The sequence below is a fragment of the Cucurbita maxima genome, unplaced genomic scaffold, assembly GCF_002738345.1.
Source record: "Cucurbita maxima cultivar Rimu unplaced genomic scaffold, Cmax_1.0 Cma_Scf00002, whole genome shotgun sequence".
NCBI classification, from domain to species: domain Eukaryota; kingdom Viridiplantae; phylum Streptophyta; class Magnoliopsida; order Cucurbitales; family Cucurbitaceae; genus Cucurbita; species Cucurbita maxima.
Genome location: NW_019272018.1, coordinates 3,183,292 through 3,201,631, shown reverse-complemented (window position 1 = coordinate 3,201,631; position 18,340 = coordinate 3,183,292). Strand labels below are relative to the sequence as shown.

General features: G+C 35.0%; 1 protein-coding gene across 1 annotated transcript in view; it reads right to left on the bottom strand.

Annotated features, from left to right (window-relative positions):
- LOC111466194 (callose synthase 9-like) overlaps positions 1 to 18,340 on the bottom strand; it is a 43,855-nt gene that overhangs the window by 24,779 nt on the left and 736 nt on the right. The window contains 10 exon segments of the mRNA XM_023110779.1: positions 656 to 781; positions 1,681 to 1,798; positions 1,956 to 2,053; positions 6,160 to 6,249; positions 7,560 to 7,685; positions 7,774 to 7,884; positions 11,306 to 11,402; positions 14,592 to 14,755; positions 15,261 to 15,358; positions 17,417 to 17,621. Coding sequence (XP_022966547.1) covers positions 656 to 781; positions 1,681 to 1,798; positions 1,956 to 2,053; positions 6,160 to 6,249; positions 7,560 to 7,685; positions 7,774 to 7,884; positions 11,306 to 11,402; positions 14,592 to 14,755; positions 15,261 to 15,358; positions 17,417 to 17,618 — 1,230 coding nt within the window. The 5' untranslated portion in view covers positions 17,619 to 17,621.

Sequence of the window (18,340 nt, the reverse complement as noted above, 5' to 3'; positions counted from 1 at the left end):
AAATGCAAACCAATTGACTTCCATAATGAAATCTTGATAAGAAAAACCTTCAAGAATATCACAATCTAGGATAGCTAATGGGTGGAAGGCTAAAAAGAGAAGGTAGACAACGACAAGGGGTACGAAGGTTCTAGTCGATGACAAGGTGGTGGAAGAAAGAGAAAGAATAGAAAGGGGTACACTAACAAACGTAGAGAGGATGACAGAACAGTCATGGAGTGGGCAAGGAACAATGGATGAAAAAGACACCAAGGGCATAAATCAGGGCAGAGGGGGCTGAGGTTGGAGGTTAGAGCGGGGGAGAGCGATTAAGGTTTAGGAAATGAAATGGAGGTGGTGCAAATAGGGTTTAGAAAAAGGACAGGAGGCAGCGTGAGAACAGATGTGGTAGGTGCAATGATCAAAACTATCGGAGAGCAGCATAGGAGTGCGGCAAAGCCCACAGTATGTGGTGTGGCATGGAAGTGGGAGGCTAGGGTTGAGGTTTGAGATACATTCACTTGTACCCATAGAGACACATTCACTTGTACTCTTTAACAAGAATGGAAAAATAAATCCTACTCTTTCTTTAAAAGCTTTAGGTGAGACAAGAATGTAAATGTTAAAATAAATCCTACTCTTTCTTTAAAAGCTTTAGGTGAGACAAGAAACATACCGCAGCCATGACCTCATAAAGAGGAAAGATAACTTGATCAAGGAAAGAAACACCATCTTTAGACTCGCAACTCTTGGCTGGCTGCGCAATCCCATGCCTCAACATCTCATCCATTTCCCGGACCATCTGCATAGAAATTAAGGGTCTAAGGGTAAAATTATGAAGCTCATGGGAAAAGACTGAAAAAAAATTACAAAACCACGATTAGGAAGAAAGTGGAGAGAGCATACTTTTTCCCTCACTGGATTACTTACACTTCTAAATAAAAAATTGGCAGCAAGTTTAAAAGATTATATGTGACGTTCTCTTCCAAATCAATTTTTATGATTTTATATTTCCTTGTAAAGTTTGTACCTTATAAGTAATAGTCTATTTTCATTGCTTCTATAAAAAGTTTTGTTTCTTGTTCAAAATTAAATTTATGGGTCAAGTTGGTTTCACAATGGACTAAAAACAGGTTTGGATGGTATTGAACTACTATGAATATATCAAAATTTATTCAATAATTTCATCAATATTAATTACTTTTAAGCAGAGAATATATATAATAATTGGTTACCTTTTTTTACAATAGATGAAACTAATTAAGAAAATGAAAAGAGACTAATGCTTAAAAGACAAACCTCTACGAGGGAGTTATTGTTCTTAATTAATGTACAATAAGTAATGAATGTCAAAGGACTAACATTTTCACTATGTTTTCCATAAAGTTTTGGATGAGTAACCTATAAGCAAAACCAACCCAACCAAATATTTTACAGTTTGATTGGCTTTGGACAAGGTTGTATGGGTGAGAATTTTTTATCCCAAAAAATTAGATTAGATTCAAAAAGTATCACATCCAAATCAAACCCCCCATGAACATAATTAGTAATTGAAGCCCTTGCAAGAAAATAAATGCTGAACATAATTTTCTTTCAAGCCTTATGTTGGATCAACTTAAAGATCCCAAAAAAATGAAAAAAAGAAAAAATAAAGGTTGACATAGTCGAATATAATTACAAATGAAGTCCAGAGTTACGTACATGGTGAAATATGTAGCATAAGCATTCTGGAAGGAATCTGACGTTGGCTGCTTCGCCCCATATAAGAAAGTATAAGGAAATAAACAATAGCTTCTTTTCCTTGCTAACATCAGACAAGCTGTAAAACAATAGAACACTTTCAATAATTGTAGTCCTCCAAATAAAATTTTCTTCTATGAGATATCAAATTCATAAGTCCATGTTGAAAAATGAAAATATACGGTGAAACTAAATTCCATACAGAAAATAAAAGGAATAAGTTGGAAAAACCAAACCTGCTCCAAACAGGTTGAATGCATAAATATTCACACCATTTAGCGTAGTTTTCCAGAGACTTCTTAAATACACCCTCCACAGCAGCTTCATCCAATTTCTATAGCAACACAGAAAAACATCCTCAAATGAGAGCTCTAGCATATACAAGTACATTTCATATTTATGCTACAGTAATTAATTGTTGAGGTTAATAGTTCAAGCTCCAAGGCTTCGAGCACAAAGCTTGGGGTGCTTATTGATTTGTGCAGTGAAAAGACTTTTTTTTTTTTTTTTTTTGGGGNGGGGGGGGGGGGGGGGGGGGGTTAGAAAGAAGGGAAAGATTTGAAAGATTGCTTGGTGTAAAGCCTGTATCTTTGATAAAATCTTCGATAGCTATAATTCTTTTCTTATCAATGTCAAATGGAAGAACTTTTTGTAGTAAAGATCTTTTATATTTCTTACTCAAACCTCTAACACTGACATCCAACATGATTTTGATGAACATCCGATGGGATACAATCTAGTGAATCAAGCACTCACTATTGTAACTAATGAGTTAAGATCTAATCCTTAACATATGGTTGATGAGAGTGTTTTAACGCTCAACTAAAATCATTGTTTTGTGTGTTTGGAATAAAACTCAAAGTGCTTAAGATGATAAACATGTAGGGAGGTGAAGGTTGTTTGTCTAATATTGACTGGGCTTGATCAACTACTGTCATTTAACAGTAAAGATCTACCGGGCTTGTACTATAGTGTGGTAAATCAATGGTCAAACTTAGCCATTCCCTACCACAAGGTGGTACAACTTGCCACCAACTCATGTACAAGTGCGCCCACATTGCATCCTCTTGGTCGCATTTGCACATCATGCCAGTACTATAAGAATGAGTTAAGAAGCCTTTTATTTTGAAGGACAGCAACAGCATGGCAAGCACACAGGTGACAGCCAGTGTGGATGGAACACATCAATCGTCAAAGACTCATAGAGAGGTGTGGTGAGTCAATCTACGTCGATCACTTGCCCCATTCCCTTATTTCTATCTAATCCATTAACGTACTTGCATCACGATCTCTTCATCTAATGTTTGCCTCTTTGGTCGTGATATTTCTTCTTCCTCCCTTTTTTGGCTGATAAACTCCAACATTCTCTTGCTACAACTTGAAAATAAAACAACTGGTCACCAATTTGTGTCAGAATCTTCTCCACTCCTCAAAATGGCATCAACTGATATCCATTTTCCCCCAAGAAATGTTTCGTTGAGTTAAAATGTAAAATGTTCCTACTCTTAAAAACCTTGATGCCGAGATAGCGAGCAGTCTACTTAGAGAATAAACCAACAGAATGAAAACAAAGGGAGACGAAGTGTCACCTTGTTGAAGGAAGTTCATGGACAGAGAATTTGGGCCTTTACAATCAACCACTAGGTTGAAAACAAAGGCAGACAATGAGTCACCTTGTTGAAGACTACTCGATGCCGAGGTTTTTTCCCTATCCTTTCCATTAGTAATGATGTGGATGGTAAACAACCTCAGATCCAAGCTGATAGATTGTCTAGAATGGGGTCATGGATTCCAACCAAATATCAAATAAATAAAACCCTCCACAGGAATTAAAATACACATTATTGGCGAAGCTAACAGCAACAAGAGTTGACTGTTTGTTGAATATTTGTGAGATGAACCCAATATCATTTTTTGATTTGATGCATACCTCCATCAAATAAATCCTTGAGAGGATTTTATTAGCAATCTCTAAATACCCTCCAAATGGTTGCCAATCCTTTGAAAAGTCCCTATACTCATTCGTAAATTACAAACCTTAATACATCCCCTTGGAAAGGAACTTCTGAATCACAATAGTAAGCCTATAAGCTCCCAGATTCAAACATAAGCGCATACCCATTGTATACCATTTCCTCATGTAGCTTAAAATTCGAGCTCATACAAAGTCCTTTGCTAGATCCCAAACAAAGGATAGAACAACCTAAACAAAACTAAAATGATACAGAAATAAAAAAGACAAAGAACTACACGATAAACCAACTAATTCAAGGTATTGGGTCATTCCTCTCTTGAGATCACTCAAGCCATAATCCAACTAAACAATTGCCTACCCTTCTCCTTTCTCATTCCCTTTATTTAACAAACTACCATAACAACTTCTCTGCCAATTACTAACATACCCGTTTTATAAGAAACTTTCTCAATAAGAATAAGCAAAAGGGCCACAGGGTAAGGGCTGGGGTATGAGAGAGCCCCCACACAACTAAACTACTTACACATAGCTTTCCAATAGATACGACTCAAAGGAAGTGGAGAAGTTATCCAAGAATTGATTATAACCATGGCACCACCCGGATGCATTGAGTTGTACAAAATCCAAAAAGGAACCAAAAGGAAACAAACTTATCTTCTCAAATTCTTCTGTTTCATTCCAGCCGCAAACTTCATAACACCGCTCTAGGGGCAAACTTCCACAAAATTCTGGCTTTACTTTTCAACTTGTGGCCCCTCAAAAACTCCTACAACTGGCCATCAACCCTATCGGGAGACAAATCCACAACTCAAAAATACACACGAGTTCCCAGCAACAATCAGCAAAAGGACCCTGCAGGAAAATGTGATCCATAAACTCCTCACTACTTAAACATTGTGGGCAAATAAAAGGGCAAAAGGAGAGATTTAGACTCTTTTGAAGTCTCTCATGAGTATTCAAACTTCTGTGAGCCAACGACCATAAAAAAATTTCACTTTCTTAGAAATTTCAAAATCCTGAACGAGCTTTGTCATAGAGCATTTAACATTGGTCTAGAAGCCGCCAAATGAAAGAAAAAACCCGAGGGAACCAACAATCATCTAACCTTGTCTGCAACATTGCCCAAATGAAACTCCAATTTCTTTACCAACCAAACTTACTGTTGGAACGCCCTGTCAAAAATAACTCTCCTAATGTCATTCATGATCCTATTTTAATAGAACTCATATCATCTTCTAGAGCAAGCATGGCTTAGTTAGCTTGAAAGGGCTCAACAAACAAAAGTCACTAACATGTAGTAGTAATTTCTTCAAAATCTCATAATGTCATCGTGGAAGTGTTTTTATGAATAATAACCGTGCATTCCAAATCAATGGTGGCTACGACTAGTCAAAGGGAGCGCTGGTGAGAAGGTTTATCTTTCTCATCTTTAAGGCTCCTTTTCAATGCTTCTTTGTAGGAAGTACTTTCACTAGTGCTAGACTTTTAGTGGTTGAGCCGTTTTTAACAACGACAACTTTCCCAAGCCTGGAGATTTCAACACAACGTCTTTTTTTGTTGGAAATCTTCTCAAGCCTGACTTTTAGTGGTTGAGCCATTTTTATCAAGGGAAGTAAAAAGAGTCCAGGCTCTACAACTTTCTCAAGCCTGCCGATTTCAACACAATGTCCTTTCTTTGTTGAAAATCTTCTCAAGACTCAACCCTTAATGTATATTTGTAAGTATAGAACACCACAAGAGAAACTCTTGAGGCCAGAAGCTCTCCTTCCTAGAACAAAATCAAGGCAAAAACCCCCAACAAACAAAAAACTATACCTTGCCCCAAAAGAGTACTATCAAATCCCTTCTATTAGAAAAATTGGGCCACACATGCTGCTCTCACTAAACTAACTATATATTTCTTTTGTGCCCCCATCCTCTTTGCATACGTGAAATGTATGAACGGCCTCATATCTCTGGCAATACAATATGTGCAAAATAATTGAGAAGTGTAGAAGTATATGAACACATATTTCATTAAATATGTTATTGTCCTGCACACGTCATAATTTTCTACTAGTGGATGCGCATCCATGATACAACCATAACAAGCCTTCTCAACTCGAATATTCTTTGAATTCAAAGTTTAATTTTATATCAAAAGTAGAAAAGTGACTGATGAAAGCAACAATTCAAGACGAAAGGAATGTGAAGTTCTTATTTCTCATTGAAGACCTCATTCATCAAGCTTTAGCATTGACAAAGCAAAAATCAACAACAAAGTAGATATCAAGTACCCAATCAACATATAATTAGCCAACTACAACAATTATTTTAGGATATAAATAATCTCACATAAAATGATCTCATTGAAAGGTAATGGCTCAAATCACCAACCAAGGCAAACGCAAACAGCTCCAATTGTTAATGATTAAAAGTAAACAGAACTGTCCATCAATGTTCAATGATGAGAATAAAGGACATACTGGTTCATTTTCTTCAGGAATACGAAGGCGAGACTGTTCGTTGGCAAGTAGGTGCACTACATGCTCACGCTGGTTGGACACATTGTCTTTCTGAAGGCCATCAAAATTCAACATGAGACAATATAAATTGAAAATCTTAAAGAAATGACCAAGCAATCCAATTTCAATGTTGGACAAATTAAATTAAAAATCTAAAAAAAAACTATGTAACTAAAAAAGACCAATAGACCAAAACAGGGTAAATAAACATCAACCATCATTATAATTGCAATTGTAAACAATATTAGAATGTGCCAAAGTCAGCATAACTCAACAGCAATTGGCATCTACTCTTTCCTTAAGGTTGGAGATTCAAATCTTCATACCCCATTTGTTGTGTACTAAAAAAATAATATTAGATTCCTTGCTGCTTTAAAAAAATATTCCTTGCAAATAAACACAAATTGTAGACAAAGAATGTTGACCTTATGATAAAATCAAAATGATTTTTTTTCTTTAAAAAAAAAAAAGCTGTCGCATTAGTTAGGTAAAGAAAAACTCCAACTAAAAGATCAAAAGGAACTACAAATAATGAAGTATAGCTACAGAGAAACAGAAAGCCAAATCGAAGGTGAGCTTTGGAATTTAGCCATTATTTTTTACAAGAAACCAAAAGGTGGCGCATGCAGAAAAAAGAAAAAAAAAAAAAAAAGAGAACAGCCCAAAGAACAAAGCTTAACAACAAGTAAAAGGGAAAACAAAACTATAAAAGAAAATTACAAGAGCTCAAAAAACAGAAACTGAGAATCAAAGTTCAAAGGCCACACTGTGGGCCAAAAATATAAAAGAAATGGTATTTCAAAAAATGAGCTCAAAGAAGAATCTTATATTACAACATCCGCAAAACAGATGAATTAGTACCATAAGATTTCAAACTTAGATCAGTAATCCTTAGGAGCCATTAAGGTGTATTTTTAAAAAAATTATAAAAATATTATGCAAATTAATCTTTTAAAACAGAAAAATATCTTTTGTTCATAGTGTTCGTTTTATGTTTACTTCTTCTATATAGTGATCTAAAAACATAACAAATCTATAGATGAGAAAACAAAGTACCTACTAAATGAGTTTCTTGCAAGAAGAAGAAAGAGAAACTTTTAAACCCGATTCCCAATTAGAACCTTATAAAACAAAACAAAAACCCTCAGGAGAACACTTAAACTTATTTTAAAACCCTGATCAACACATAAGGTGAGGAATGAAAACTAGAATCACGTGTTGATAGTCAAATCCATTAATATAACTCTTAAATAATCGCAAATACATATATTACAAGTATTAAAACATAGAAACCCAGTAACAAACTATACAAACAGGGGACGGGATTGAGTTGTATGCAACCACCAAATAGAAGTCCAAACCTGAAATCCAAAAATGAAGTGTAGAAAGTCAAATATATCAGGACTCCTCGTCTCCGGAAAAGAAAATTCTGCAGGCAACTTTGGAAGGCCACTGAAATATTTTAAAGCTGACACTGCTGCTTGCACCTAAACATAAAGTTCAGTTTCAAGGTAAATAACTGAAGAAATGGATAAACTTTCACATTCTAAACAAGAAAATTGTAATCCAAAAGACCTCAGCCATGGACCCAATAGCATTTGTCGTAGAAGGAGCATCTAATGGAATAATATTATAAGCAATTAAGTCTTCTGTCATTGCAGCATCCGATTCCATGAGTCTTTTCATCTGCAAGAAAAGGAAATCATGTATAAGAAGAGACGCAAAACTCAGAATTTATTTTTTCAAACAAAGACAACAAATAACTTCATTACAGAAAATGTTACGGCAATTCCACTTTGTTCAAAATCCCTATTTCTCGATAATGCATCTACAAACAAACAGCCCATGTCAAATGCCTCAACTGAGCCAATTTAAAGCATCAACCCTTTAGTTTTTCCTTATTTTTCTAGTCATCCACTATTTCACTGTCAATTGTCTAACTTTTATCATATAACCAGGAGTTTTTCAACAAAATCGGCCTTCCTTAGTTAAGAATTACCATAGAAGACTGATTGATATAAACTGATCACTTGTTCATACATTGCCCCTTTTCTTATAAGATCAGCTGGACCTTCATGTAATAAGGTAGGCTTCAGCTGGACCTTCAAAGTTCTAAAATAAGGGTTTTGATTGCATTGGACCAAATAAGGGAGGACTTCAAAGACAAAGAATGCCCTATGAGAAGCTGAAGTACATTTTCTATCAAAATTGACAAAAACACCCCATGCACCTTGAACAGGGAGAATAAATTAAACCAACAACGCAAAGACGAGCAGCCGAAAAGAAGATGGTTAAGATAATCCACATCTTTAAAACAAAGTAGACACACAAATGGTATAAGAGAAAAGAAAGGAAAATTCCTCTGTGAAAGCTCTGAAGTATTTAAGGCTTCCATTAAGAACAATTCAAAGAAGAATATCAACTTTCTCAAAGCTCTTAGTATTCCAAGTTTTCTAAATGTTAAAAATGTTGGGCCTATTTCCATCTCCCAAATGCTGTGGATAGTTAGTAGTCGGAAGCTTTGTTGGGAAATAGGAGGGAAAGCTAAGATCCTTTAGTTCGCTGCCGTGTGAACTACCCCTTGGTTAATTTGAAAAAAGAGTGATCTTTGAGTCTTTGAGGATAACAAGTCAACAAACTTTTTATGATTCGGCTCGAGTGCAAACAGACGATTCATTTTGCAATTAGACTTTTTATGATTCATATTCAGTAACATCCATTTGTCCAATTTTGGCTAATATCGAAGGCCATGGGTCAGTTAAGTTATTTGTTTAGCCCCAAATTGCATGTAATAAGGTAGGCTTCATGCATGGAGGGCCTTTCCACGAAGAAGTTATTGCAAGTTCTTTTGCAAGAAGAGCATTTACTGGATGCTTCGCAAAACAAGAGCTAGTGGTTGAGGAGCTAGTAGTGATGAGAGGAGGTTTTAAATTTTCATGAACCATTTATGTTCAAGCCCCGATTGACAGCAGCTAGCTATAGTTTGGCACTGTTTCATTCTTCGGAAGAAATTTTGTGCCTCCTCATAAGGAATAGAATATTCCCCCTTTGCCCTCTTTGAGTATTGAAGAGAACAGACTTCTTCTTGAAGTTCCCTTCCCAAGCCTTACGTTAGTGTTCTTTTTCGGATTTGTGTTTAATTTAGGATATGTTCTTTGTCTGTTTTATTTATGCTTCTCTCCTGGTGAAGTTTGTATCCTTTGAACATTAATCTCTTGTTATCTATTCAATTAAAACTTTTGTTTCTTGTTAAAAAAAAAATCATCCACTGGGCATTCAAATAGTCAGTCTTCTATCATGAATGTATTGGATGACTTTGATAATGAAGTCCTCTACCATGAATATGTTGGTTGACTTTGATAATGAATCAGGAGTTAAAATAGAGTCTTGAATTAGTTTTTTTAATCAAGAAACAAAACTTTTCATTATTGTATAAAAAGAGACTAGTGTTCAAAGGATACAATCTCCACGAGGAAGAGAACAAAAATTAAAAAATATCACAAAGAACATCTCCCAAATTAAACATAACTCCTGAAAAACACAAGCAAAAAAGGCCTATTCTGTTCGATACTCAAAATGCAAAGAGGCATTATTCTTCTCTCCACGAGGGGTACAAAATTTTCTTCCAAAGAGGAATTAATATATGCTAACTTACAACCAACTACTAATAATACTTAAGTTAGGAATTAATATATGCTAACTTCATGTATTTTTAAAAGCTCCCCAACCACAAGCTCATCTTGCAAAGCATCTTTTAAATGCTTTAAAACCACAAGCTATTCTTGCAAAGCATCTTTTAAATGTCAGACATGCAAAGAACTTGCAATTACTTCGGTGTGGAAAAGTCCTTCGTGCATAAAACCTAAAATACTAAACATAATTTTAGGCTTAACAAATGATCTGAATGACTCATGGACTTCAATATTATTCTTGAATTAGAAATTCCTCTCCTAACCAATCATTTGCAAAATGAAGATATTATTGAGGATTTGTTTTAAACTTCTTCGTTCCTTATTCAAAGAGGAAAAATTGATTAATGCTTCAGCAAAGAAATATATTTCTGATATGGGGGTTTCAAAAAAGCCCTAATAACAACAATGATCTTTCTTCGGGAAAAAGGAGATTTTCTCCCTTTCTTAAACTTTGTGGTCTTCAAGTTCATGAAATTATTCTACATGAGATGCAAATGTCACGGTAATGGTCTAATTTAGGAGTTCTGGCTATGATCATTCTCTCTTCTTGGTTTCTTAATGATGAGCATTCCGTGGTATTCAAGAAGTTGTACTGTTTGCGCCAAAAGATGCTTATATTAGGTGTCCAATCTTCATCTGTCTGAGTATCTTTTCAATTCAGCCAGCAACTTCACTCTCATTGCCACATGATTTTGAAGATATATTACGACTCTCTCTATCTTTTGGAGTAAGGTGCTATCAGGTCTTCTTGGTTCATCCAGTGGCCCACTATTGGAAGCAATTTTCGTATTCCTAGCAGTTTTTTGGATAAGCATATATATAGCTTAATGGAGAGTAAACTTTTGCTTACTTATTTTAAGGTTTAGCCTATGGGTTTCCTCAAGCCTTCAATGGATGATCTTTTTTCATATTCTGTTAAAGGGGAAGAAAATAGATGTTTTGTTTGTCACTTCTGTTGGTGTGTTTGGAAGCAACATTTTTTTGAGTTTTCTTGTCTCAAGACAGCGGTTTTTAGCACCCTCAACAGTTTACTAGAACTTGTGTTTGAAAAGGCATCAAAGAATCTTTGCAAGCAAGCTTCTTCTTTGGCTAGACCATTTTGAATCGGCTTGATTAAACGCTTCACCTTGATATCTCTATCCTAGCCTTTGTTAGTTTTTCTTTTTTTTCAGGATATTGTATTTAAATTGGGATGATTTTATCGGTGTAATTCTTAGTTTTTGGTTTCACTCCCTAGTGAAGTTTGTATCTTTTGAGCATTAGTTATTTTTTCATTGATTTATTTTATCAATGAAAAGTTTCATTGGTTAAGAAAAGATAGATCATAAGAAAAAATTTACAAATAATGGATATTAAAATACTTTGCACCAACAATTTTGATATATGTATAAGTACAAGATAATTGTAAGGCCAACCTCTTCAGGGATTGCATCACTGAGTTGCTCCAGTACCATTGCTAATACTTTCAGGGTTGCGAATACTTTTTTCCGCTTCAATGTTTTTCGTTCCAACCTTAAAATTAAATGAAAAAAATCATTACCTGTCCATGATTCAAGATGATTAACTACTCACAGGAATAATTTAGGTCATAAGTGAGCCAAGAACCAACGTATACAAAATAAACCAAGAAAGTTATAGGGGTTGTTTAGATATATTTCCTAAAATTAGTTTTTATAGACATCTGTATTCTTTAAAAAAAAAAAGTTGGATAAGAAACAAATAACCATGTATTAAACATCAAACGGAAAATAACCTAAGGAGTATAAGAAAAGCAGAAAATGCTTTTAAATATTAACCAACCAATAATTGATAGGTTGCTTCCCGGCTCTATGTTTGGAAATTAGTGTTAAAGGTTTTATATTGCAACTGTACACTGAAAAGTTTCTTTAACAGAGAGAGAGAGAGAGAGAGAGAGAGAGAAAAGATCTAAGGTTTAGCAGAAGTTGAAAAGGCACATGGGCTCGCTCTTTCCACTCTCCTCCTAAACCTTCCCCTCCAAAGCCCTAGTCCCACCACCGATCAGTAACAGATTGCAGACCAATCCAACCGGCCACCTTCGATCTCTGTTCCCCAGTGGTTCTGTCAGATACATGCCAGTTGTCTCCCTCCCAGTTTTGTCACCCTTTATTTCTGTCTCGCCATTGTCTTCTTTTAACCTTAGCCACCCCTCTTCCCTTTCATTTTTGCTTGACATTGTTCAGCCGTACTCTCCCCTAGTTCTCCTCTTTAAACCCTAGTCACCCCTCCATATCGGTTCCTTCAGTCTTTTTTCGCACACTTTGATCGTTGCTTCCCATCTCTTTTTTCTTTTTTTTTTTCTTTTGTTTCTCTTCCTCCTGTCACCAAGCCCATCCTTCTCCCTCCAACCCTTTATCCTCTGCTGCCTAGCCATTTCTAAGGAGGTGATGAGATATCGTATCCATAACCTTTAGTTTTGCATCTGCTATGAAAATGACATGGGTTTTATCGAAGACAAGAACAAGCTGAAAATTACCCTCTCTATCTCTAATGTGTTTTGGATTAAAAATTTTCTACTTGAACCGTTGCAAAATTCATTGCACACATTTTTCCGTAAGCAAGTCAAGGATATCTCCAAGACTATCCATTCAGCCAAGTTTAGATCTCCACAAAGAAGGAAACTTGAATGTGTAGTACTCGTTAGTGTTGAAATAAAAGATGGAGAAAAAATGATAAGAAATTATATCTTAGAAGTTAAAAAAAAAATCAGGCTCATCTTTCATCTTTACAAATCATGTTAAAGAAGGAGAAATATTGCAGTTGAGCTAGTCAACAATACTCAACTCCTCACAAGTTACGCAGAAGACATGCAAAAAAAAAAAAAAAAAGAGAGAGAGAGAGAGATGCTTCAACATTTTTTGCGAGGAAAGAAAAAGAAGTGGAAATGAACTTCAATTCTATCTTAGTGAGTTTCCAGATTGCTATTCCACAACTCTTGGAAGGGCAGTTAAAATGCACTAGAGGTTACTTTCAACTCAACATTTCTGCTAATCTTTTCATGGCAGATAAGGCATAAAAATTGAGTGTTGATTTTTCTGATTTGCAGTATGATGGGGTGAAGCAAATTGGAAATTTTCAACTGAAACTTGAGAAATGGTCCCAAGAAGAACACACTCATCCAAAGCTTATTGAAGGATACGGTGGCTAGATTTCTTTGAAGAATTTACCTTTATCGTATAAGAAACGTTCTAGTTTTGAACCAATTGTTCAGCATTTTGGAGGTTTGGTCAATATATTTTTTCCAAAGTCTTAATTTCATTGATCGTACATCTCCTAGAATTGAAGTTAGGAAATATATTTGTGGTTTCATTCCACCTGAGTTAGAGGTAACAAATGAAAAGTCCGTTCAAGTTATGATGGATGAAGGTTTTACTTTTCCATCTGAGGATTTTATGCCAAAGATGTAGAGTTGAATCCTGCTCCTTTGCAGGATCAGATGTAGAAGTCGGATGGCCTTTTTCTTCAAGATGACCTTCAGGTTATGCAATACTCAATAGATAATGTTCGGTCTTCTTAGTCGTCTATTCAGGTTCTCATCGTTTCCAAACCTACACTTCATGTCTCTAAGATAAAAAAAATAAACTTACTCAAGACTCCCCTCTCCCTAAAAGCTCAGAGATTAATTCAGAAATTTTAGAAGGAATGTGTTCGGCTTCTCACTTCCTCTCAGAATTTTTGGAAGATTACGTGGATGCTTATTTGGGTGGTTTGGAGTTTAGTGTGGTTGGGCATATTTGAGCTGGTTCTCAGTTAGATCTTTTCTCTCCTTGTCAGAATTTGACTTCCGATCTGGTGTGCATAAATGATTGTTCTCAATTGTCAAATCTCTTCCTTCCTCCATAAATCCCTTTTTCTTGGAGCCCAACATTTTTGGACTTTATTTTGATATTTTTATAGGATAATTATTTAAAACTCTTTGTTGAAGAGGATTTAGTACTATAAGGATTCTTATTTATATACTTATTTATAATCTTTTCTACTTGGTTTGTATCTTTTGAGCATTAGTCTCTTTTCATTAGTTTCATTATTTCAATGAAAGATTTTCGTTTTTGTTTCCAAAAAAAGGTGAAAATGCACAATGCAATAATAAGAGGAAAGAAAAAAAGTTCTAAAAAAAGGAATAAGCTCTTATTGAGCCTCATAAATATTAAACGTCGATCCAAACCATTGAAAATCCAGAACTCTCCAATAAGAATACATAATGCATGGAAGTTAGGTTCCATGCTAGTCCTTGAGAAACTTTTACAGTGACTTGCCTCCACAAATCATTCCATTACAAAGAGAAACAACATTTAATGTCACTAAATTCATTTAATGTCACTAAATTCATTTAATGTCATTAAATTCATTTAATTTCATAAATTGCTTGAGCCATATGAATAAACTGATGTGAACTATTAAATTTTATAAAATTGAAACCTGAACACAGCAATAATCACATCGGGATTATTTATATAAAAAAAATTAATAGAAGACCAGAATGTCTTGTGATATTTGAAAAGTTACAACCAAAAGAATAAAAGTATCCTTTTCAAAGTAACGGTATTATTATAAAATTTAAGAGCCAACATATTATGAATGTAAAGGTTGTGAGATGCTTGAAACATTCGAGAAAGCAAGAGTAACTAATAAAAGTCATCATGAAGGATGAAAAGAGGTAACTACTTTTGTTTATGAACTTACTCTCCAAGGTTACCACTGAAAGCACCAGATTCCCTCAATTTCATTTCATCTTCCCGAAGCTTATCTACATTATTTTTTTCTCGGTATAGCCTGTAGAACTCTTGTAACCGAGTAACATCCTGCCTTCTATCTATGGTTCCACCCTCCCTCTTGGCTAGCTTTTGCTGAAATATATCTCTCAAACAATCAAGAAATAGATATGATCAGGTAAAACAACGAAAGACGCCAAATTAGCTACCAGATAAAAGTCAAAAGTGCAAAGAAGTAGATGGCTCAAATTCTCAAACAATATAAAGTAAGAGCATATTTTTTTTGGGAAAAAATGCTAAAAAAAATATGCTAGGATGGTGACAAGAAATCTAACCCCCACAGATCAACCCAATACTCAAAAAAAAAATACAGAAGCAAAAAAAACTTGAACAAAGTGGCAACAGGAAATGCTACAATGTTGTCTTCTTCAATGATATTCTAGCATGTATACTCGATGAAATGCTAGAATGTGTCCCATAAAAAATACTAAAAAAATAAATAAACAAACAAACGAGAGAAGCAAGTTGAAACCATGAGATGCATTCCTGACCTTTTCTCCCTCTATTCAAATCACTTAATCATCGTTCCATTTTCATATACATTAAAAGGAAAAAAAAAAAAAAAAGATCAAGAATGTACCTTAATGACAGACATCAAACCAGTTTTGAATTGCAAAACACCTCTTCCTTCACTATTCGGATCCAGGTTTTGTGCAAGTGAATATGCATGCTCACATACTACAGGCAAAAAAACAAAAACAAGTTCCAAGTGATTTGGAATGATCTATCAAATGTATAAAATCAATAACAATCTTATATCAAAGGGAATAAAAGAAGCAAGTCTTTATAACTTTTCCATGAAATATTATTTTGCAATGCCGCTTGGATTCATTCCTATGAGAGAATTTCAGTTCAGTTGTACATAATCACTCACTGGAAGTGTTGAAATTCATCATTATCATCATAATTTTATTTCAAATATCTACTTCTTGTGAGAAAAATAACTTACTGACAGGCAAAAAATACAGAACTACAGAAAAGAAATGTCCAATACCTAAAGAACTAAGGAATAATTGCAATTAAAAAAAAAAACCCTACATGGATTAATTTTTCTGAAAGTGTCGATGAAGACTCTACTGTTACATTCCTGAGCGAAGGATTATGATTGATGGGCATATCCAAACCCAATAATTTGATCCAAAAGTCTTTGCCAGTTTGAGAGAACTTGGGAGCGGTTTGTGAGATCTTGGGAGAGGTTTGGTCCACTGCTAGATTCAATATATCTCTCCAAAACTCTCCCTGCTATATTCAATAGCTCTCTCCAGTTGTCAAAATCTCTTTATAATTATCCTTTGCTTCTTATTCTTAATAGTTGGAGACCTTTCTTTTAGTTTTTAGGTTTGTCTCCACTTGTTTTGGGCTAGATTTTTTTTTTTTTTTTCCTCCTCTTTTGTATGCCGGAATATACCCGTTCATTTACTCTATGACAGTGTGCTTTTTCATCCAAAAACAAAAAAAGAAAAATGATTTTGGTTCTCCTCAAAAAGTTTACATAAGCAACAGCAGTTAATTTCAAAAGGAAAAAAACAACTTTCTTGATTACATCTTATTGATTGCTCCAAAATATAGAGCTCAAAAGCATAAGAACAATTTTCATTCCTTCAAGATGGGCACTTTCCACATAGTTTTACTGAAAGTTTGACTTAATAGCTTGACAGCCTGAGAAGGGAAGAAAACAAGGACTTAAAATAATAGTGGTCAAATATTTCAAGAAAAAAACAAGGACTTAACATAAGAGAGGTCAAATATTTCAAGACTTCAGAAAGGTTCCAGTATCACTCCCAAGAGAGAAGGTGAAGCTGTTAAGTTGAAAGAACATAAAATTTTACTGTCATATCCTGATCTGAAAACCTTTTGTGAAAGTCATGAACCAGTAAACATTCTGAAAGTGATGGACCAAAAAAAATATGGGCTCACTCCTAACCTCCTTAACAGTAATCCCTCAATACATAGCCAATTTGAAAGGCCTTTAAAATATAACTTTCAGGGAATCACCTTCAAGCCACACATCCAACCTAAATAGGACGTTGGATCCCCTCTTTAGTGTTCTCTGATATTAGAGTTCCTCAATTTACAAGCTCAGACTGAGAGCTAACAAAGAAGCACAGCAACAAGGCTAAACAGGGGTGGGGATGCATTTCCCATCATCATCCCCACTAGTTTTTTAATCCTCCTCCCCTTCCCATTCCCCGATATGAGGAATTGGGTTCAGACCCTCACATGGAAGCACAGCAACAAGGCTAAACAGGGGCGGGGATACATTTCCCATCATCATCCCCACTGGATGTTTAATCCTCCTCCCCACCCAAGCCCCCAATTTGAGGAATAAGGTTCAGAGTTAAAGACCTTCACATGGAAAAGTTTCTCTCTCATATTTTATTTTAATAAGAGACAACCAAAGCTCATTCAAAAACAGGCTTGTACGAAACGAAGGAATGAGCAATCCCCATTACAAAAAGAAACTCAAATTGGTTGAAATACGCACAAAGTTGCAATTCAAAAAAAAAAAACATTAGCCAGCAAGCACCAAATGGCCATAAAAATGTTCACAAAATCCTAAAAGTTCAATGATATTTTGAAAACTGCAATCCTAATTTCTTCTCCTTCAATGATTAAACTGGATGAATTTTTATTCAGGTAGGATTTATGACATGCAGAATTTATGTTTGCCAATACTAAAAAAAAAAATCAAAAACAAATATTTTATAAATAAAAATTTAAAACAAAGGAACATACATATTCTCGCAACATTGGGATCTTCATCTTGGATTTCATCTGCAGCTCTCAAGATTTCATCAATATCCCTATTGTTTGCAAGTGAAGATGGTACATTTCCAGCAATGCCACTTTCAGGGCGTCCATATGCATCAATGCCAATTCTATCTCTTCTTAAGGCAGCTCGAACTAAGCGTTCCCATAACTCCTCAACTTGTGTCATTCTCTATTTTAGCATAAGAGAGAAATTATTTAAAACGAAAAATAGTAATGATCAACCAGATGGAACCCCTTAATGAATCAAATAAAAGCATACAGTAGACAAACACTTAAGATTAAGACTAATTGTGAAAAGAGGCAAAGATGCAGTCAAGAATTTAATCATGGTTCACCTATGCATGGTACAATTGCTTAAGACAAACAGAAGCGAGAAATCAAAAGGCAATTCTTGACTGCATCTTATAAGAGTAAGCCCCAATGATTAAATAATGTCCCAATAACTTCAATCTTACAAAATCACAATAGATATAACAATTTTTATGCACCATATAAGTCCACTCTAGCTACCAAGCTCAAGGACAAACTTCGTCCTATGGGGAAATTTGGCATTGGTTCAAATGCTCCAGTAGAAGTATTCTGAGCTATCGCGATAATTTTTTCCATTTTCGTTTTGCATAAAAATTAAGCTTGCAGTAAAGTTTGCCACACTCCCAACATGTCCAAATGTCGCTACCCATTCAAAGATTTTTCTATTTCTCCTTAACCACATTCTGAATTGAATAATGTCACTTGCCAGGAATACTCTTTTTGTCAAAGCAGAGCACCTTATTCATCCTTCCTCAAAACTTCGCTTGAAGCCAGACTAACACTAGAAATCTTGAAAACCTCCCCAAAACTTCAAAGACAATTAGCATCTCAGTAAATTTTGTGAGTTCAACAACATTT